Here is a 21,469-nt window from a genome sequence, read left to right as displayed (position 1 = left end):
TTAAGTATATCACACTAACTTTATTTAAAATTTTATATTGTTTTAAATGTTAAACATTTATAAATTTATGTTTTATTTTTCAGCTTTCAGTATCATAAAATTTCGTTATTATATATTATTAATATTATTTAATGTATTTTTAATGTTACAAATAATTTTATCAATATGGGTTTCACATCAATTTAACCATTAAACTTCCAACGAATATCTTGACCAATTCAATGATTTATTTTAAAATATTAATTTTACACTTAGTATAACTTCAACTCACAATTGAATTCCAAGAAATGAGTGAGCACACTCTAACAAGTTTTACATTCAAGTGCTGAATTGGAGCAAACAACAATTGCTAAGGCAGAATTTTGAAGTTTTCAATTCTTTCATAGCTGCCAAACTCATTTTACAGAAAAAAAATGCAGATGCAAGACTTTGAAAAAAAAATTACGTATGAAACTTATTCAAAGTTAATTCTGCACAAAGTACAGATATTCAAGTCCATGTATTTACACTGTTTAATCTAGCTACATAGATAATCCAAATTACGTGAATGTCTAAAACAAGTTATAAGAATATATATACACAATATCGAATTGTTTGAACTTTTTTTCTAACAAGGAAATGGATACAACAATAATTGATTTGACATGTCCTAAGCAATGCAAGTCTAGAAGATGAAATAATCTGGTGACGCAATAGCCCAATGCTAGCAATTCTTGGGTCTGGAATACTTTGGAGGAAGAGAAGGGCACCTTTCATTCATATGAGAGTATGGTTCCATGCTGTTGTATCCAGGTAATTCCACTCGATACTTGCCTTTTATTTGACAGTAAGGAAGCTTCACCGTGTCTCCATCATTGCACCATTTTGGTAAGCGACTAGAATTGTTCTCAAAAAAATTGAGAATGTAAGCATCTTTTATCTGCATTTATTGCACAAAAATTAAGCCCCATATGCGCGTGGTCAAGAAACTACAATATTGAAATGTTTTTAACTTGTATCATGAACTAATATCAACCTTGCTAAACAACCTTATTTCACCTGCAAATTTACCTATGTAGCGTTTGGTTGGAGGGGAGGAGAAGGATTTTTACAGAAATCCCTTGTTTGGTTCAAAATTTTGGAGATGAAATAAGGAGACAAAATTCCGTCTCCTCCATTTCTATTTCCCCTCTAATCCTGGGGGTTTTGGAATAAAGGAAATGTTCCTGAAGTTTGTGGACTATGCAAATTGCAAACTAGTGTCCTTAATTCAAATATTTGAGCCTAATGGTTTTATTATTGCACATAAGGGTATGACAATGAATTTATTTATTCCCACCCCCCTATCCTTTGAACAAACACAGATGGTCCATTTGTCAATGCTGTATATTCATGTTTCCTGCTTAATAATGATGGAATAAATACTTCTGCCTGATTTCACTGAATGAAACATCTCCACAGATAGGTGAAACTCAGGGAATTTGCTAAACCATTTTCACAACAATTTAGTTAAAATGGCTGTAAGCTTCAAGAACACACAAAAAAAAAAACTACACAACCATAAACTATATATGCTCAATTGATCCAATAAATTGAGTAGGAGTAAAATAAATAAAAAACTTAGTACTTCTGTCCAAAAGACAGAAACCAAACTTTCCAGCAAACTCACCGTAAACTCTGTGACTTGAACAGAACTAGCAATTGGACCAAACAGCCCTGCCTCCTTGTACATCTCAAGTATAAAAGCAATGCAAGATGTTGACTTCCCGTCAGTATAGACCCAATCATCCTGTTCAGGAATTGTCAGCAGTTCATCAAAAGATGATCCACGCTTTTCAACTTCCACTAAAACTTCTGGAAGGTCAAGTCCCTGTAGAAACACAAAAGGGCTACATGGTTCACTTATTTTAACTAAGGGGAAATCTCATATTATGACAAAGCAGTTATTAAAGAATGAGATGCGTAGTCTGTCATATGTTATAAATTAAGGGTCCAAGAATACCTCCAATAATCATTCATATATATAAATGAATTCCAATTGCAGATTGCTTACTAATAAATGGAATTGATCACATCACAAGCATCTTATCACCTATGCTAGATAATTGAATAAATTTATTTAATTTACTATCATGAGCCAAAAATGTTTAGATTGTGTATCATAATCTTGCTTAGAGTGAGAATAAAATGTTATATTTTTGTAACATGTGAATTATGCACTTAGCTTTGTGTATTATTTAAATTTCTAGTTTCCACATTTAAGAGATTTCAGTATTAATAATGTAATTTAGCATACATGTCTACCTATAGTAAATTTTCTGATAAAAAGAATAATGCTTATTATTTCTCTTTTTTCAAGTGTGTGTATTGGAGCAAGAAACCAGATTGCAGCATACTTTAGTTCCAAGTCTTTTGTTCAGGGCTTCATTCCACATATTTGCCGCATACTCAGGTTGGATTTGATTCCAAATTGTCATAACGCAAGCAACCTGCAGAGCAATAAAATAAATGCTCCAAAGACTCATTCATAAACCATTAAGCTATGTAGCATGTGGCTAAAACATACAAAAGATGGAACGGGCAGAAGATAGAGACCACGCATAGTCAATAATTGCTACCACATTTAGTGAATCTATCCATCATTTTTTTCTTTATGTGAATGAACTTTTTCTTGAATAACAATGGTCTTCCTATGTGTGAATCACACATAAAGCTACACGAGCCTATGGTACTTTAATTCAAACAAAAAGTTTATACTATTTAAACATTTTAGTACAAGGTTCATGTTGAAATTTCAGCAAGATCACAACATGGTCTATTTTATTCTCTGTTTGAAATAATTCATATAATTGTTAGAAAGTTGTAGGCAAAAAATGCTCAAGCTTGGCATAACAGTGCAAAAACTCAATATAGTTGAATCTAACGTTAACACAGATAAAATGAAATTTTTGCAGAACTGATTAAATCAATACCACATTAGCATCTAAGGGGGGCGGATAGTTTCCATTTAAAGTGTCTATCCAACTGAAGATCATGTTATGGTAACCATAAGGTTTTCCTATCATGCTCAGTGCATACTCCCATGCTGCAGACTCATTAAACCTGGCACGCAAGTCAGGGTGCAACGGAAGCAGTGCAATGTGGGGATTGGAATCATCTTTATTCAGTTCAAAGTCCCACCATTCTTCCCACGGCATCAAAGCAATTACATCTTCTCCCTGCAAACAAAAGATGAGGAAGGAATTATAAAGCTAGCAACTTGACTGCAAAGTGCAAATGCTGCTGCAGAGTTTACAAACTACTATACTTTTACCGTCATTGCTCAAACAATCAACCTACCATGATGAATTATTTGTCATAAAAGAAAATCTATATATGTTAACATGATAAATACCATGAATTGATTTCAATCACTTTTTCAAACTGAAACACAGAACAAATCTTGTATTCTGATTATAACATGGTTAGCTTAAGGAACTTAAAAAATTCTTTATAAATTGTATCAAAACCTAAAATTGCATAGGATTCAAGAAATATTAGTTTCTAAGGTTGAAAATATAAAATATTAATGAAATTACCATGAAATAACTATGAAGAATGGTAGTTGAATCAATATACAAATCGTGATTCATATGATATTGATAAAACAATGCTATGAAATATAATAAATCTAGCCCATAACTAATAGATGTAATGCAACTTAAATATTTTACCTTTTCATTTTCATGTCCCGACTCTCCAACCCAAAGCTTCCCATTGGAGTCTCTTAGGCAAACGGCAGTGTGACCAGCATAAGCTCCACTAACCCACTTCTCTAGAGACTCAAAAGCACCCCACCGACCTCGTATTTTCGAAATGGCAAGGAAATCTCCAGAATGGATGTCATCAGTACTGACATTTGTAACCCAAGGCTGAGGGCGCACTTCAAAAGAAGCTCCCATGTGTTTCTCCAAAAAATTAATATTGGAGTTCTCACCCCATCCAGTATTTGTAAATAGAGGGAAGACCTCCCAAAGTGCTTGAAGGGTCCCCAACATCCCAGCTTGCAAGAGGAAAATTGATAATCCATGGTTTTTCACCTGTTTGCAAAAGAGGTTAAGGATCTCTGAAACAAAAATGTGTTTCAAATTTCAAGAAGCACTACTTAGTGACAGTCTACAAAACAAAGAAAGCCACTTACATACTCGTACTCAGCTTTTCCTTCCCATGCTTTGATCTCAAGTGTATGCTCCCGGGCCAGGAAATAGTAATCCCATGTTACACGATATGGGGTAGCAAAAATATACAGATCCATGCATGTCCAACTGTGAGCATCGCTAACCTAGATCAGCGCATAGGTATAAATCAATCAGCTCCCACTGAATCCCAAATCCATACGTGCACATATAAAGAGGGAGAAGACAAATACAAAATACTGACATTCAATAACTTGGCTTAACTCCTCTAATGCAGTATAAGAGAAACACCAGAGGCAGATTTCTGAACCTTTCAAATGACAAATATCCAACCAAAATCCACCAAATTACAATTCAATCACGTAACATAATCTATGCATTCTGATATTCAGAATACACTCTTAATCACACCTACTCTTTGAGCCTTATTTTTAAATAAAAAAATGTTTAAGTAATCATTTGGTCCCATTACCTCATCATCAACTTTTTCATTTCAGTTTCTATATCCAAAAACTCTGCGATTTTTAGTCATAAATGAACCATTGTTTTTAAGTTTTAGTCTTTGTTTCTCCATTTACCAAAATACCTAGTTAGCAGAGGACAAAGGTGGAGTTTTCAGGTACAGGGACTGAAAGAAAAGTTATAGGGACTGATTAATTAAACCAATAAAAAAACAACAAAACACTAATGAATATGGCCAATTTTCCTCAACCACGCGATATGAAGATTTGTTTGGTCTTAACTATCTTTCGGGCTCACAAGTTTCATCAATCGAAATTCACATAGTCCTTCCCCGATCATCTTAATTACTGCAGTTTTAGCTTTACAGCAAAAATTATAATTGATTGATGTTCGCAATTTTCAATGAAATATTAATCATTTAAACTTTAACTTATCTCTAAATTAATTACTCAATTTGTCTCAATAAAAGTAATACATTTATCGAGAGACTGGGATCAATTTAATAAAATTGTTTCGGAAAATAATATATTTATTGTTAATCTTATGGGTTAGTTTGGATAAGATTTAGACGAAAATAAAATCAGAACCAATCACTTTTATTGATTTAGAACGGTTTTGATTTTCCAATTTTTTTTACACCTGAACCAGACCAACGAATGGGTTGATTTGATTCAACTCAATCAGGTCCAATGCTATGCAGAAATATAAAATTCTATTTTAACCATATGAAACAAATACATGATTTTGACCAAAAACTCAAACATATTTGTGTCACTAAGAGGTAAAACAATATATTTTATTATAAATAGATTATCATAAAACTCCAGGCATAATAACTAATAATGAAAAAATTAATATCATTGGTTTGGTTAGGGTTTGTCAGAAACCCAATCCAATCACCGTTGAATTTAATTGGTTTGGTTCAAATTGGATCCAAATAGTTTCAAAATTCAAGCCAACTTAATTGGTTTGAATTCTGTGATCGATGGGGTTAATCCTAAGCAATGAACATCCTATACACTGCTACCTACATGAGGACCGAATAGAAGTTCATTACAAAAAACAAGTCAAATAAAATTTGAATTGGTTTTTGAGCAAAACTAAGTGACCTAGATTTTCCAACACTTGAATTGAAACAGAAGAGAAAGCAACCTTAAGGTGAAGGGTTCCGCCGCCATATTCAGTGAGGCTCTTGTTGTGAAACACCATCCATGCTGTGTTCTTGTAGAAGCAGGCGCCCTTCCAGTCGAGAACGTTGTCCGGAGAAGAAGCGGCGCCGACGAAGACGGGAAGGATATCCACGGCACTGTTGAGGCGGTTGAGGATGGGCCACGACACCTGTCTCGGCAGCAGAGGAAGCACGTCTCGCACGTGAAACGGCGGTTTCAGGGCCCAAACTTGGAGGCCCGGCACGGTCAGCGATATGAGGAGCAGCAGCAGCCACGCCAACTTCGCCATGGCACGATGGAAGCTCAAGAAATTACACCTGAAACCGTTTTCTGAAGAGTCAACTCTGCTCCTCATTCCATCTTCTTCGGTGTGGAAATCGTTGGAATTTGTTCTTCTTCTTCTTGTTTGTTATTTCTTTATTTATTATTATTTTTTTATCTTTTACTTAATTAAATAATTAAATACAGAAGTTTTACTTAATAATATTTCCCGAAATTATATCAACACACCCTTTCCACACAAACTTTTTTTTATTATAATTTATTAAAAATGATAACTATTCTTAAACGGTGGAACCAACTCTCTTTTCGATATCTCTACCTTTTCTTCCTTCTTCTCGAAACAGTCTTTACGTCCTTTTATCGTTTCTCCACTTCTCGTCTTTTGTGAAGTTTAAGCTTGGATATCCTTCTATTGTTTCTCTACTTCTCGTCTTCGTGAACTCTAAGTTCGGATGATACCTACAAAAGATACTCTGACGCTCAAGTGAGATCTTGGTATTCGATACTCGGTGTTATTAGTATTAAACGATGACGTACTTTATTTTTTGAATTTGTGTCTATTTATATGATTATTACGATTCATTTATTATTGGGCCAGATTAGAGTTTTGGATAATAATTAAGAATATATTACCTAATTTTTGACTATTCATTAATGTTGTTGATTTTCTATTAGAACATAATAATTTTGTTCATATCATTAAACCTCTAGGTCGTACAAATCTGACCGATACAATAACATATTTGCTACAAGAATCACAATGATTTTTTGTTAGTCTTGATACAATGCAAAGGTTAAACTAATCTATCTGTATGTATATATTAACTGAAGTTAGTATACAAATAAAAGCTGTAAATTAGGTCAACATGTTAAGCTGTAAATTTTAAATATATAAAGAATAAAAAACTTATAGATAAAGTATTGATTTTCATTCTTCATTTTATTAAAAGAAATTAAAACTTATTTCCTTTCAAATATTTCTAAGTTTAGGAAATTATTAAATTTATTTATACCAAATTGCATTACTAAGCAGGTAGCAAAACAAAGAATAAAGTTAACTGATTATAATTGTAATTTAGATAAATATGTCAATTCTTTTATTTATTTATTTAGGTATTTTATAAAGGAGATGTGTTTTTTATGTAGAATTTGATATTTAAATATTTAAATGAATTTTGTTGGATGTTTTTGAAGGGTAGAAATAAATTATTTGGGTAAACACTAATCAATATTTTAGTTGTTAAATTATATGCATATAAGTTTTGAAGTATTGTGAAATGTTATATGATATTAATAATTTGTTTGAAAAATGAGGTTTGGTATATTCCTTTATTTGTTCCTTGAAAACTCCTCCCACTGTTACCTAATTCTGCAAGGAACATATTTTGATCACAATTTTCTAAATCAGCAACTGAAAGAAACATCATAAGTGTTGTTGTCATTTTGTTGTAAAAACTAGTCACATCAACTATACTAAGAATGATACTAACTTTTTTCCTTCTATGATAAAAAAAAATATTAAAAAAATATCACTTTTTGATAACTATATTCGGTAAAATATTAGTTTATAATTATAATGTAATCTTAAAATAATTTTATTTTAATAAAAAATTTATCTTTCTTTCAATGTGATAAGTGATGGGATCTATATATCTTTAATATAATTATAAAAATAAAAAACAAATATTTTAAATTAATTATGAAAAACATATTTCTCCTAAATGTATAAAATTTTATTGTGAATTTATATAATTTATAATTATATAATATATAAATTTGTATTCTCATATTCTATATTTTAAAAATTACACGTTTCTCGGTGTTTATCCGTATCAATATCTAAGTTTGTATCTGGATTATATCCGTGGTAACATAAATTATTTTATCTTAACATCTAAGAAAATTACGAACCTACCCATCCTCTCACATTAACATTAGTAAAAAGTTTATAAAAAAAAAACAAAAACAAATCATTCACATCCTTTTCATGTTTGAGTTCTTCATTAAAGAAACAATGATTGACAAGGAGTAAAAAATGTTAGATGATTAAAAATTCTTTATTTATTACAAATAAATAAGAAAGCGAGTTAAAAAAACTATTTAAGTAGAACGGAAAATAAAATCTAAACTTTTATTTGTATGTGTACAAATATAAATAATTTATAATTGATGGAATGTAATTTAATAATTGAACTCAGCCATTGATTCATCAATCTTTTAGTGTTATCAATTCTTAACAGTGAAAAAATAACAGTAACATAATATTGATAATAATGAATAAACTTATATAAACAATAGTATATAACAATAAAAATTGAAAAAATAATAAACGTATAACTTGATGAAGTGAACTGAACACTAAAAAAAAAATCATTGAATAAAAATTAATTTTAAAAACTAAAATAATTAATCACTATATTAACTAAATTAAAAACTACTAAAAAATTATTGGCATATAAAATAATTTTTGTTATTAGTAAAAGTTTATAAAATAATTTTTAAATTAATATCTAATTATTGATAATCAAGGTTTTAATTACTATCTATTTATGTTATAAATTAGTCTCGATAATTTAAAATCTAAAATATTAGTAATTATATTCTATAATATTTTATTAATAATAAAAATCATATTAATATCAATAAATTTATAATCTTTAAATTAATATCTAATTTAATCATAATTAAATAATTTTCTTCTAATGAATGATTGAGTAACGTATAATGTGAATTAAAATATTTAACTAATATTTTTTATTGTGAATTATCTCATATTATCTTACTCACATTGTCACTAACAAAAATATAAAATTTATAATAATTTAAACATTAAAGACTATATATATATATTAACACTTCAATTATAACGAAGAAAAATATAAAAGAGTCTCAATCTTGAGGGTTTTATAATAGTGTATTCCATAAATATAATATCATAAAGAATATCACAAATGTAAATTGTGCTTATGCTAGTAAATAACAGAGGAATTAAAGATTAACAACAACTATAAACTAATATTATCTAAAAATATACAATAACACAACTCTTCACTTGTACTTGTAGAAAAATGTTATCACTATACTCTCTCTATAGTATATATGTATATATAATATGTATATATATAATATATGTATGTATATATATGTATCACATTACTTAGTATACCTTTTTAACTAGTCCACACTTGAGGAAGGACTTGATGAAGAGAAACAATCTCCATCATCAATGTTAATGGTATGTGGATTCAAACTAGGACTAGATATTGAGTTGCAGTAGTTATGATCCACCATTGAACTTGAACTAGAACATGACTTAGACAACTCATTTTCATCATCATCATTGTTCATGCCTTGACTCAAGTCAACACTTGTTACTTGGGAGTAACTTCCATCATCATTCTCAATGGCTTTTTTCACAATCTCCTCAATCAGTTTAAACTCATACCTGCAAAATCAACAAACAAAACCAATTTTCATTTATTTCTGCATCATCATTTCCCTGTCATTCTCTAACATTTCTGATTATATAGCACATACTGTTTAGGCTCAAGGGGGAATCCTTTCAAACCAGCAACTTCAGACAAATTTTCCCTCCATTTTAGCACCTTGCTAGAATCTCTTCCATATTTTTGTTCATGTGCAGTCATGGCTTTTTCATAGCTGTTCTTTTGATGCCTTACAGTTGAGGGTTCCACTTTGTAAAATATTGGCCAAACCAGTTGATTCTTGGTCCTCTTACACTGAAGGATAGTGTCAAGTTCATCAAGACACCATTTGGAATGTGCGTAGTTTTCAGAAAGAACAACAATGGACAACCTAGACGCTTCGATAGCTTTAACAAGAGATGGTGAAATTTTGTCCCCGTCTTTCAATTCTTCATCATCTATGAAGGTTTTGAACCCCTCTCGTAACAATTCCTTGTAGAGATAACCTGTGAAAGTGTAACGAGTATCTGCTCCTCTAAAATTGATAAAAACATCGTAGCGAGACAAGTATCGAGTCACCATTTCCACAACCTTTTCTACATGCTCATATTCATACCTATCAAATTAAGATCACAACATAACATGAATCTGAGTTCAACAACCAAATTTGAGTAATGATTGAATTGCAGTAATCTTGTTGTAGATCCTACGAGATTAAGAAATTTTATAATATATAAGGAAGTGCAAACCTCACATGATACATCGGTTTTATGAGATTGAGTTAGACTTAAAATCCACTTCTTAATATGGTATCAGAATCGTTTCGAATTTATCCTAACCTAGCAAGAGTTTGTTGAGCTTATCAAATCCGTTATTGAACCATCCATAATGTATAGTCTCATACACAAGTTGTTAGTTAGTCTAAGCATCAGTGAAATATGTTGAACATCCCATGTAAACTAAAGATTAGGAGATTTATAAATAGTTGTCGGTTTTATGAAATTGAGTTAGGTTTAAAGTCCATTTCATAATAAACTAAGTAGCTTTGAATTAAACTCTTAAGGATTGAGTTAGAAAAGTTTACATACCCAGATCGAGCGACGAGTCCATGCAAATTGGCGACTTGAGACAAAGCATTCCTCCATTTCTGCACTTTCTCAGAGTTCTTGCCATACTTCTTGTCGTGTCTGGCAAAGGCTTCGCAGTAGGATTTCTTGAGTCCCCTGACGTTGTAGGGTTTGATTTTGTAGAAGATTGGGAAAACCAATTGGTTCCTGTTCTCCTTGCACTCAACTATCTTGACAAGCTCTTCCAGACACCCAGTGTAACGTGCGTAGTCTCTGGAGAAAACAACGACGGAGATTCTAGATTGTTCGATTGCTCTGAGAAGAGATGGTGAAACTTGGCTTCCACTCTGCATTCCGTCGTCGCTCATGAAAGCCTTGAAGCCCTTATCGCGCAGAGCCTTCCGCAGATTTCCGCCGAAGCCGTAGTGGGTTTTGCCTCTCAAATTCAGGTAAACATCGTAACACTGTTCCGATTCCATGCTATGCTCCTCACTCACACCTTCCACACTCTTGCTGTTTCAGACTCAAACTCAGTGCTCATCATCACTTTATAGTAAGCGCGTCACTAAGCGTGTTCACAGAAATTATTCTCGAATGTTCTTTTTCTCTATAATACTGTTGCATGTTCGTTTCTTCATGCTTTCTTCTTTTCTTGTTTACGAGACTCGGACAAATGAATGGTCGATAGGGATTAATTCGTACATACAACCGTCGTAGCACAGACATTAACACGGACACTAATACAGATATCGTAAAATCTCTAAAATGTAGGACATAGAGATATAAATTTATATATTATATAATTATGAATTATATAAACTGACAATAAAGATTTATGTGTATAAATATGTTTCAGATTGTTTTTTGGAGCAGAAATATGTTTGTTTTTCATGTGTGGTTCACAAGAATTTGTTTCTTACTTTTATTATCATAATAACAATTTATACAATAAAGTTTGAATTTTTAGAAAATTAATGTATTTTTTCTTTTTGAAATTGTGTTAGAACCGTACTTGAATTGTCATAAATCTAACAAATACTTCTTGAATTGGACACTTTACCAATACGTGTTCTACGAGTTTCGGTGTCCGATACAAGTATCAAACATCAACACGCCATTTAAGAGGAGTGTCCGAGCTTCATAAACACTGATAAAATACTTAATGGTGAAGTGACCAATTCAAAAAAATATTTATTGGATGTTTTAACACAATTTTCAAAAAAAGAAATACATTAATTTTCTAAAATCTAAAACTATTATGTAAATTTTTTATATGACTATAAAATTAAGAAACAAACTATTATCTAAGAAACAAATCCTTTTGACTGATCATAAAAATACATATTTTTATTAAAAAAAATTGAAAGAATACTTGTGCCATAAATTTTTATTGTTAATAAATTTTTATTATAAATTTGTATTCACAAATATCTATGTGTTTGTGTGACTGTTTATGCTAAATAGTTTCTTTTTCTTTCTTTGGTCAATTCTCTAATGCTTTGAGAACGAATCTAATGTCTTTTTGCTTTATCTTTCTCCAAAGAATGTGATGCTTCGGTTAAACCAGAATAATAAACGCATCAACATGAACATGATTACTTCGGCAATAAGTTGAAGAGATGGAAAATGCTGTTTCCAAGCAAGTCATTGAACAATAAGGAGTTAAAGCTTTTAGCTTTTCATATTCGATAAACTTTACCAATGATGTTTTGTTTGGAAAAATAATGTTATTTAGATAAAAAAAAACCAAATGAAATAGTTTTTTTTTTCTTAATTATTTACATAAGTAGAAAAATGAAAATATATATTAAAGCATTTTTATTCTAGTTAAATATTATGCTGATTATTCCATTTTTTTTATCGTAACAATATTTTTCTACCAGTTTTTTTAAATGTGCTGTTAAGATTTTCAGTTATTTAAAATTTAAAAAAGGATAAAATAAATAAATATTGTGTTTTGACAGAAAAAACCGAGAGATATGAGAGAACTGCAAGTGAAACTCATTATTTTTTTACTTTTTGTATTAATTATTCATTTCTCTAAAACCGTTATTTTTCATTATTATTATTTTTTCATTGTTGTATCTTAATCACCCTATAACTTTTATTTATTATGGGTACTTTTACGCGTTTTTATTCACTTTGTTATATCAAACATTAACAGGAATTAGACTTATGGTCTTCACCATTCAACAAGTAGGAGAACAAATGAAAATACTCAGTAACACGCACAACTTCCAACACTAAGAAGTCATTAAAACTTGTTACGACTTTTCAATTTTTCATGAAAGCTTAAGCTTTGACAACAAATGTTATATCAAAGATTAGTGAGAGTTAGACGTTTGGTCTTCACAGTCGGAAAACAGATGGAGAGCGCACAGAGAGTGCACGACTCTTCCATGATGATAAAGCTTCACTGGAATACTTCAAAGTGTTTCTCAGCAACAAAGCTTCCACTCAGTGAAAACCGAAAGTTCGAATGGTCGATTACCCAGACGTCTAGCGACTCTCGGTAAAAGGCAATGTCCACGTCACATCACAGACTAAGAGCATTAATTTCGATTAGGAGTTATAAAGTGTGATTAAACGCTCATTAAGACGGTCTTAATCATTCTGACAAGATAAGATTCACTAGAACAATATAAATAGGAGGGGACCCTCATGATGAAAATGTAAGGTTATTTTGAACTCTGAACTAAATCACCTAAATTGACCTCATCTAACTTGAGCGTTAGAGTACCTTTACAGGTACCTCACCTTTTTTGATATCCAAGAAGAACAATCGAAAGTGAAGAAAAAACATGAATAATTGATAAAGGACATTCATTCTCAGATAAATGGCAAGAACACACCTTATTTACATGCTTAAGGGATAAAAAACTTAGATTGCTTTAGTTTTTTCTTTATTAAAAAATCATACTAATCTAAAATCAAATTAAAATTTATTTTCATGAGATAATACATTTTCGTGTTCTTATTTTTTTTCTTCACAAACAACTATTTAATCTGAGTTTATAGAAATATACTAGAAAGTGGACTGACGGCTTCGGCAAATTTGTTTTTATAATTTTGTGTTGTTTTTTATTTTTGAATTTAAAAAAATTAAAAATAAAATTGTAAATATTTTTAAGTTTTTAATTATAATACTTAATTTTATAATATTCATATTTTAAATTATAATATTATAATATAATTATATTTTTATAATAACATAATAAATATAAATATACTAAGGTAAAATAAAAAGATAAGTAAGATATGCAATAAATAAATGAGATAATTTCATTTAACTTATTTATAATCTACATTAAATACGATCATCAATGATAAATTTCATTACAAACTCTATAAATAAATATGTTATAGAAAAATAAGATAGGTCTCGAATTATTACATTAATCACATCCAAATACTGAATACTTACTTGAACTTACAACTTAGCTATTAAATACAAAAACAATCTGAACTACTGCATTTTGTTGAGTGTGAGGCTTGAGGCCTAAGACCATGTATGGGATACACATACACATGCTTTGGAGAATAACAACACAGATCATCATAGCATTATAAAAAATGTTATTCTTTAAACCCTGTGGAGGTTTGTAATACAGAATAACAGATAGAAAAGTGAAAGTTGTGATAACTAATACAGAATAACAGATGAAGCTAGTTCTTTCACAAGAACTGAGTTTAGAAATTCTAGATTACTCACTTAATTAAACCATAAAGGGATATGAATTCATGAGTGGAAAAGAATATTAGTTCTCACAATGCAGCTGTTTCCATTTTCTGAAGTTCAGTACCTCATTTTCTTTTTTAAATTTTAGCTACAAATCCATGAAAGCATTAAGTCTTAGAGAAACTCAGAACATACCTCTGTTACTAGTCAATAGTCAGACTAACAGTGTCAATAATTTGTAAAAACTTGTATTCTTAATCTTACTTTGTCCTGTTAGATTGTTCAGAGATTTAAATTGTAAATTGCACTTTAAGCTAACTAGAGTGATCAACGTTGTAAAGAGTTAAGGTTTCCTTTTACTAGGCTAGTCTTTCGGGATGAATTTGTTCTTGGCCTTTCTGCAACCATGTGGGAGAGAAAAACTTGTGATAACACTGTTTTTTGAGTGGTGAAAGTTTGCCTCAAGGTGGGTTGGACATAAGTGTAGAACATTTGTAAAAATTCATTACAGGTAGAAAGAGACTATAAAGATGTGTGAGTGAGACAGTTTCTGAAAACAGTCATATAGGTGAAGAGATTGCAAAATTTAAACATCAATGATTTGTTTATAAATCCTTATAAATGATTCACCATAGAATGTTATGATGCTCATGCAGTGAAACTCTATTTATTAGAAAAAGACATAGTTGGTATAGTACACATGGTTAAAATTTAGTTATTGAACATTTGACTCTAGATTAGTATTACACTGTGTACATATCATTTTTGTTTGCCTAACACTTACAAATGGATATGATCCCTAGGCACACATATTGATTATATGATACAAAAGAGTCAGAGTTTCTTAGCAGAAAGTTTATTCAACTTTGGTATGTTGGGCTGATTCAACTGAAGAAATTAGATAAATTTTAGTTAAATTAGTACATTGCTTAATTTTGTATTTAGTACCACTAATAAAGTCTCACATTATTTAGTAGTCGAAGTCAAGGGCAGTTTATGTACTCCTTCTTCCTCCCACACACCAAGACGTCTTTTAAGGATAAAACCGTGACGGAACATTGACCTCCAAAGCTCACAATACTTTGGATACGGTGATTGACCCTCTCTCGGACTTGAGGTTGGAACATTGACGCCGTCTATCTCGGATGCGGTGATTGATCCTAGCGATGCTATCTTTCAGACTTGAGGTCGAAACATTGACGCCGTCTGTGATAACGAAAATATCTCCCAAACCCTTCAACTAGGGGAAACCACTCCCCTCCCCTTAGACTCGACTGGGTAAATATACTATAGAATCAGTTTACCATGACAGAAGGAGTCTTCCAAATTCTCAATCAATTTACAGTTTATTAGGTAAAATTTATAAGTGAACATTACATCCAATGGTAAGATAAATAAGATAAGATTTCTCAGAAGAAAAATGCAAGTTCCAATGTCATTAAAATCTAATGCTTCACCTCATTGTAAAACATTAAAATCTAAGAAAAGTGAAGGTCCCTTGACTGAATGCACAGAGAAGGATACAGAAGGTATAACATGACATATTGGATCCGTTCTTTCTAATTATGTGTCAGTTCAGTCTTAGCAAATTTAAATGCTTTTAGTTGCCATTATTATATCTTACTTTTGAAAGCTTATAAATAATTTACTTGGCATTGCACTTTTCAGAAGTATTGTGCATTGTACCAGTTCATATTTCTAAATCATTTTTATTGTTTTGGTCTTATATGAACAGGTGTATATGCATTTCAATAGATGTCCACAAATAGATTCACCAAAAAAGTAAAAAAGATATCCATAAATGGTTCAACATTTAAGTTCCAGTTAGTGCCAACTTTTAGGACAGAAATTGATGTTCACATGGAGATGAAGGTTATGAAGCCTGGCATATCTTAAAGAAACATTTCCATTTGACCATGGTTTTGATTCACCAAAATTATGAGTGAAAAAAAAATGAATTTTTACCAGTTTCTTAACTGTTTCTGTGTGGCCCTCCAGCACTTATTGTTAGCAGATACCATTGAATTTAATTGTACATAAGAACATTGAATACAGTTTGAGGCAGGTGAAGGGTTCCTAAAAAAAGTTGCCATGTTAATGAAAGACCTCAAAATTTATCAGCATATCATTTACAGCTTCTGTTTCAGTAGGTGATCTAGATACCTACAACTTAAATTAGTGCTAGCTTTCACCCATCTAAGAACAGACGGCTGAACCTATCTCCTCATTATTTTCCATTTTAGACCCTGTAAATTTTCTTTAATTGGAGCCAGCTAATTTTTGTTGCTTTTGGTTTCAACAATTCAAATCAAAGGAGAAGAAGCTTTTCAGCTTTTGGTTGCAAGAATGGAGGAAAAAATAATTGCAATCCTTCTGGTTATTAGATTGTATTTTAAATGTCATTACAAGAAAATCATTGAATAGAAATTAAATTTACAGACAAAAAATAATTAGTCACTATATTAACTAGGTTATATACTAATTTAACAACTAAAAAATTATTCGTATATAAAATAATTTCTATTATTAATAAAAATTTATAAAATAGTTTCTAAATTTGTATCTAGATTAACTACCCAGGTTTTAGCTACTAATATTTTAGATTCTAAATTAGTCTCTAAAAGACTAATAGAGACTAATTTAGAATATAAAGTAGTAAGAAGTTAAAATCTAGGTAGCTAATGATTAGATACCAATTCAGAAACTATTTTATAATTTTATATTAATAATAGAAACCAATTTAGATACTAATGATTTTTTAGTTTATAAAATGGTCTATAATTTATTTAGTTAGTAACTAATTATTTTGGTCTATAAAATTCGTTTCTATTTAATGATTTTCTTGTACCGGTGCAGTTGGAGTGAATATTTTCTTTTCTTTTTCTTATTTTTATGTAAAACTGAACTCTTAATTTGCTCATTCAAAAACTGGAGTATTGGAATATTACTTTTCCAAAAAAGTTAAGTTACATATTCAAATTAAAACAAAAACTAATTTTAGATTTTGAAAGGATAAATTTTGATGATCATAATTTTGGAGGATTTGATAACACACTAATCTTCACAAGACCAAAATAAGGTTTTGCTATTTGTTTCCCCTCTTCTTCTCAACCTTCTCCTCTCTATCATGCTTAACTCAAGATGCAAAAATGTAATTACATACTAAAATATTCCAGCAAAGCATCATTGAAGAGATTGGTATATTAATGAGCATTTAAGTGAGTTTAGTGTCATTAAAAAAGTTTGAATCAACATTGTGTTGATTAAAAACAAAACTAGGTAGAAAGCTTAATTAAAAAGAATATAACAGAGGTAGATGGGAGGGAAACAAAGTAGATATAAGCCGTTCATGTTCATATAAAATAGTTGTCATAATTTATTCTTGAGGAGGTTCATAAAGGAGTGATCCTCCATTTTGGTTGGCATAATAATAAAGTGCAACCTAAGAGAAAACACTAAATGAAATCCTATATTGAGGAACTTTAGATAATGATATTAAAGAGAAGTGACTCCTTATCGGTCATTTTTAGATTACCATATTTGACAAAGTCATAATTTCTTTTCCTAACAATGGCCTTTGAAAACCATTGAAGCCAAAGTAACCATGCCATGTGGGGAGGTTTCTGTGAAAACAGAACTTATGACCAATTTGGTTTGTGCAGGGCCAATGGCTGAATAAAAAATTAACAAGATTGATTTTCAGCCACTTCTGGAGTGTCAAAGGTTGCATTGCATGCATTGGATCATTGGCCAATTCACATCTGCATGCCAAGAGACATTTGGAAAGCAGATGCATGAGCTTTGAAATTCTGTGAATGTGGGTTTGGTTGGATCATATTTAGGGGTGGAAGATGAGTTTCTTTTCATGTTGCAAATCATCAGAGAAGATCAACAAGAACTCATTCAGAAGGAGCAGCAAGGACTTCAATTATGAAAAAGCTATGCCATCATGTGGCCGCTTGTGTTTTAAACCTGGTATTTTTCTGAGCTGAAATGCAAATTTTCCTTTTCTTATCGATTTTCAGGTAAAATTTTCTCAATTTATTGTCTTGTATCTAGAGCTTGATGTTGTTTCCGCCACAGATTATTTTCTCAAGTATTCTTATTTATCTCAACATGAAATCCAGAAATGGAAATCTATTCATCAACATTGTCAGTGTAAAACAGCTATTATGAGGCCACAATGATGTGAAATGACAACAGTTTGGTTCCCTTCTGAGTTTAATTCTTAGCTTCTTGATAGCATGTTTAAAAGCAATTTGTGCCACTAATAGTTGTATCCCTTAATTGTCAACCTTTTAGAGTTTAGAGACAAAAGATTGGAATTCTGCAGATGCCAAGTGTTCATAGAATGAACCCATATAGTAGATTTCAGACTTCTCAAACACTTGACATTTTTTTTTTCTTGATGAGAAAAACGAATGCTTAAAACTCTGAACAATTTATCACGTAGATAACAGCAAGAGGAAATACATAGAACAAGAAATAGCAAAGATTGGAAAAGGGAATATTACCTCTCAGACTTTTTCTTATTACGAGCTATGTATTGCAACTCGGCACTTTAACTCTGACAACATGATTGGTGAAGGAGGCTTTGGAAGGGTATACAAAGGACGCATTAAAAGCATACATCAGGTAGCTTTAACTCACATCTATATGAATGTTATTCCAAGAAAGAAATCCATTTCAGTTCTTAATGAATAGTAACCTTCTAATGCTGTGTTATTTTTGTACAGGTTGTTGCTGTGAAGAAACTTAACAGGAATGGATTCCAAGGAAACAGGGAATTTCTTGTAGAGGTTTTGATTTTGAGTCTCTTGCACCACCCTAACCTTGTCAATTTGGTAGGGTATTGTGCAGATGGTGAACAAAGGATTTTGGTATACGAGTACATGGTGAATGGTTCTTTAGAAGATCACCTTCTTGGTAAGGAACTGCTTCTTAATTACACAATGTCTTGTAATGAAATTCATTACGAATACAAAATGATAGCAACATCCACTTTGAGTATCAAACTTCAATGGATGCAATGATTAAACTAAGTGTAGTGGCATGACAGTGTGACCATATGAGCACAATGGATTATCAATGCTGATTAATTACAATATAAGGCAACTTCTTGCATAATGATCCTTTTAAGTAGATTTTGCTCTTTTAAATTAGTTTTTTTGTTTCACCTTTCATTTGCACTAGAAATAAAACATTTGTAGAATTGACACCATGGATGTTTCCCTTTTGAAAACATTACCCTAGTTTGTTTTTTTTAATCACTGTTGAATATTATTCTGTTATTATGTTATTGATTCTGTTATTATTCTCATCTATAAATAAAGATATCTATGTGTGTACAAGGAATATTAATCTTAAATACATTTTCTTCATTCTTAACATGGTATTAGAACTACCTGCGAACAAAAAGGCTTTGGATTGGCATACCAGAATGAACATTGCAGCAGGTGCAGCTAAAGGACTTGAATACTTGCATGAGGTAGCAAATCCACCAGTGATATACCGTGATTTCAAATCATCAAACATACTATTAGATGAAAACTTCAATCCAAAGCTCTCTGATTTTGGACTAGCAAAGCTTGGTCCAACTGGTGATAAAACTCATGTATCCACCAGGGTGATGGGAACTTATGGCTATTGTGCACCTGAGTATGCCTCCACAGGTCAATTGACTACAAAATCTGATATATACAGCTTTGGAGTAGTATTTCTAGAGATGATCACAGGAAGAAGAGTAATTGATCAGTCAAGACCATCTCTAGAGCAAAACTTAGTCACTTGGGTATGTCATGAAACCTCTATTATCTGCTTAAACTCATAGCATTTCTCAGGCATACAATTTCAGGATTTATAATCTAAACTGTGTTTCAGGTCCCTTAATTTATTTCCAAAATTAGTCTTACTTAGTCTTTATACATTAAAATGATTGTTTTAGTTGTCTTTTTCTGTTATAATGGATGAATTTCATCCACTGATCCTAGTATCTAAGTTTCATTAAGAGGGATGATTACACAAAATACCAAGACCAAAATCATTAATTTGAAAGTAGAGAAACCTATGACAAATTGAGGGACCTATGACAACTTTTACCCTCTAACCAATATGAAAACTAGTCCAAAATTTTATGCTAAGACCAATATGCAGAAATGATCAGCAATTGAGTTCATAATGTTTCTTGTTTTCAGGCACAACCACTGTTCAAAGACAGAAGGAAATTTGCATTAATGGCTGATCCATTGCTAAAAGGTAACTACCCTGCAAAGGGTCTACACCAAGCACTAGCAGTTGCAGCAATGTGTCTTCAGGAGGAAGCAAATACCAGACCTTTGATTAGTGATGTGGTTACAGCTCTTGATGTTTTAGCAAAGACGCAGGTGCAAGTGGGAAAACAGCAACGCACAGCAGAGGCTTTTATGGAGGACAAAGAATGCAGTTGACAAAGTGAATCTGAAATGGTAGAGGATTAGAGAAGATTAAGAACAATGAATGAAAAAGTAGCTGCTAAAGAAGTTTGATAATCAACCTATAGAATTTTGTACCTTATCATGGTGCTACTTGGTCTGATGATGAAAATCAGAACCATTACATGTTTTTCCTTGTTCAAGATTTATTGATTAGTAGCATTAGATATATTGATTATAGAATGAGAAGATTGCTGCCATATTCATAATTTTCTCTCAGTGTGATTCTCTAATCAAATCAACAGTGTCAATGAATTGATGGAGAAATACAATAACACAAGGATTATGAGATAATGTATATAACTTCATTTTGAGAGAGAAAAAATATTGAATTGTGCAAAATTACTGTAAATTGTTGTTTAATCTAATGTTAATTAGTCCTTTTTAAAAAAAAAAACACTAAATTATAATATTTTTAATACTATTATTTAAATTTTATATAAAAAAAGCCTAAAATGAATAATACTTATTTGTCTGAGGTTAAATAATGGATGGATTTACTGAGGTTTATTTTACTTATTTCCTATGAAGCTCGGACACTCCTCTTAAATGATGTGTCGTATCCGATATTCGTATTGGATACCGACACTCGTATAACACTTGTAGAACAGGTATCCGTGAAGTGTCGAATTCAAAAAGTATTTGTTAGATTTCTGACAATTCTAGTATAATTCTAACACAATTTTAAAAAGAAAAAATACATTATTTTTTTAAAAAATCAAAATTTATTATATAAATTGTTATTATGATTATAAAAATAG

The 21,469-nt window shown here is 31.0% G+C and overlaps 3 protein-coding genes across 3 annotated transcripts; 1 reads left to right on the top strand and 2 right to left on the bottom strand.

Annotated features, from left to right (window-relative positions):
* Window positions 1-435: 435 nt before the first annotated feature.
* On the bottom strand, window positions 436-6,211 carry LOC137824089 (uncharacterized). Its single transcript, XM_068629544.2, has 7 exons — window positions 5,769-6,211; window positions 4,160-4,300; window positions 3,693-4,058; window positions 2,952-3,197; window positions 2,376-2,468; window positions 1,649-1,849; window positions 436-919 (listed from the first exon to the last, which is right to left on the bottom strand). Exons 1-7 carry the CDS (start codon window positions 6,138-6,140, stop codon window positions 704-706), a joined length of 1,635 nt encoding a protein of 544 aa, XP_068485645.1. The 5' UTR covers window positions 6,141-6,211; the 3' UTR covers window positions 436-703.
* A 2,751-nt stretch (window positions 6,212-8,962) lies between these two features.
* Window positions 8,963-11,234, bottom strand: LOC137824248 (uncharacterized). The gene is made up of 3 exons (XM_068629803.2): window positions 10,581-11,234; window positions 9,605-10,108; window positions 8,963-9,512 (listed from the first exon to the last, which is right to left on the bottom strand). The coding sequence occupies exons 1-3, from the start codon at window positions 11,036-11,038 to the stop codon at window positions 9,242-9,244; spliced, it is 1,233 nt and encodes a 410-aa protein (XP_068485904.2). The 5' UTR covers window positions 11,039-11,234; the 3' UTR covers window positions 8,963-9,241.
* A 6,372-nt stretch (window positions 11,235-17,606) lies between these two features.
* On the top strand, window positions 17,607-20,917 carry LOC137826699 (putative serine/threonine-protein kinase PBL23). Its single transcript, XM_068632787.2, has 5 exons — window positions 17,607-18,213; window positions 18,692-18,873; window positions 18,975-19,164; window positions 19,638-20,029; window positions 20,433-20,917. The coding sequence occupies exons 1-5, from the start codon at window positions 18,090-18,092 to the stop codon at window positions 20,682-20,684; spliced, it is 1,140 nt and encodes a 379-aa protein (XP_068488888.1). The 5' UTR covers window positions 17,607-18,089; the 3' UTR covers window positions 20,685-20,917.
* Window positions 20,918-21,469: the final 552 nt, after the last annotated feature.

This window comes from Phaseolus vulgaris, chromosome 8 (assembly GCF_051622355.1).
Source record: "Phaseolus vulgaris cultivar YP4 chromosome 8, ASM5162235v1, whole genome shotgun sequence".
Taxonomy (NCBI): domain Eukaryota; kingdom Viridiplantae; phylum Streptophyta; class Magnoliopsida; order Fabales; family Fabaceae; genus Phaseolus; species Phaseolus vulgaris.
Note: the sequence above shows the minus strand (reverse complement) of the source record. Positions and strands in the feature narration are given on the sequence as shown.

Coding starts and splice junctions, on each gene's coding strand:
- LOC137824089 (XM_068629544.2), bottom strand. CDS start 6,140: ATGAGGAGCAGAGTTGACTCTTCAGAAAACGGTTTCAGGTGTAATTTC. Junction 4,059..4,159: donor GAAAAGCTGAGTACGAGTAT/GTAAGTGGCTTT, acceptor TTTTGCAAACAG/GTGAAAAACCATGGATTATC. Junction 920..1,648: donor TTCAAGTCACAGAGTTTACG/GTGAGTTTGCTG, acceptor CAATAAATGCAG/ATAAAAGATGCTTACATTCT.
- LOC137824248 (XM_068629803.2), bottom strand. CDS start 11,038: ATGGAATCGGAACAGTGTTACGATGTTTACCTGAATTTGAGAGGCAAA. Junction 10,109..10,580: donor GGACTCGTCGCTCGATCTGG/GTATGTAAACTT, acceptor TTAATTTGATAG/GTATGAATATGAGCATGTAG. Junction 9,513..9,604: donor TTCCCCCTTGAGCCTAAACA/GTATGTGCTATA, acceptor TTGATTTTGCAG/GTATGAGTTTAAACTGATTG.
- LOC137826699 (XM_068632787.2), top strand. CDS start 18,090: ATGAGTTTCTTTTCATGTTGCAAATCATCAGAGAAGATCAACAAGAAC. Junction 18,214..18,691: donor CCGCTTGTGTTTTAAACCTG/GTATTTTTCTGA, acceptor TTTATCACGTAG/ATAACAGCAAGAGGAAATAC. Junction 18,874..18,974: donor GCATTAAAAGCATACATCAG/GTAGCTTTAACT, acceptor ATTTTTGTACAG/GTTGTTGCTGTGAAGAAACT.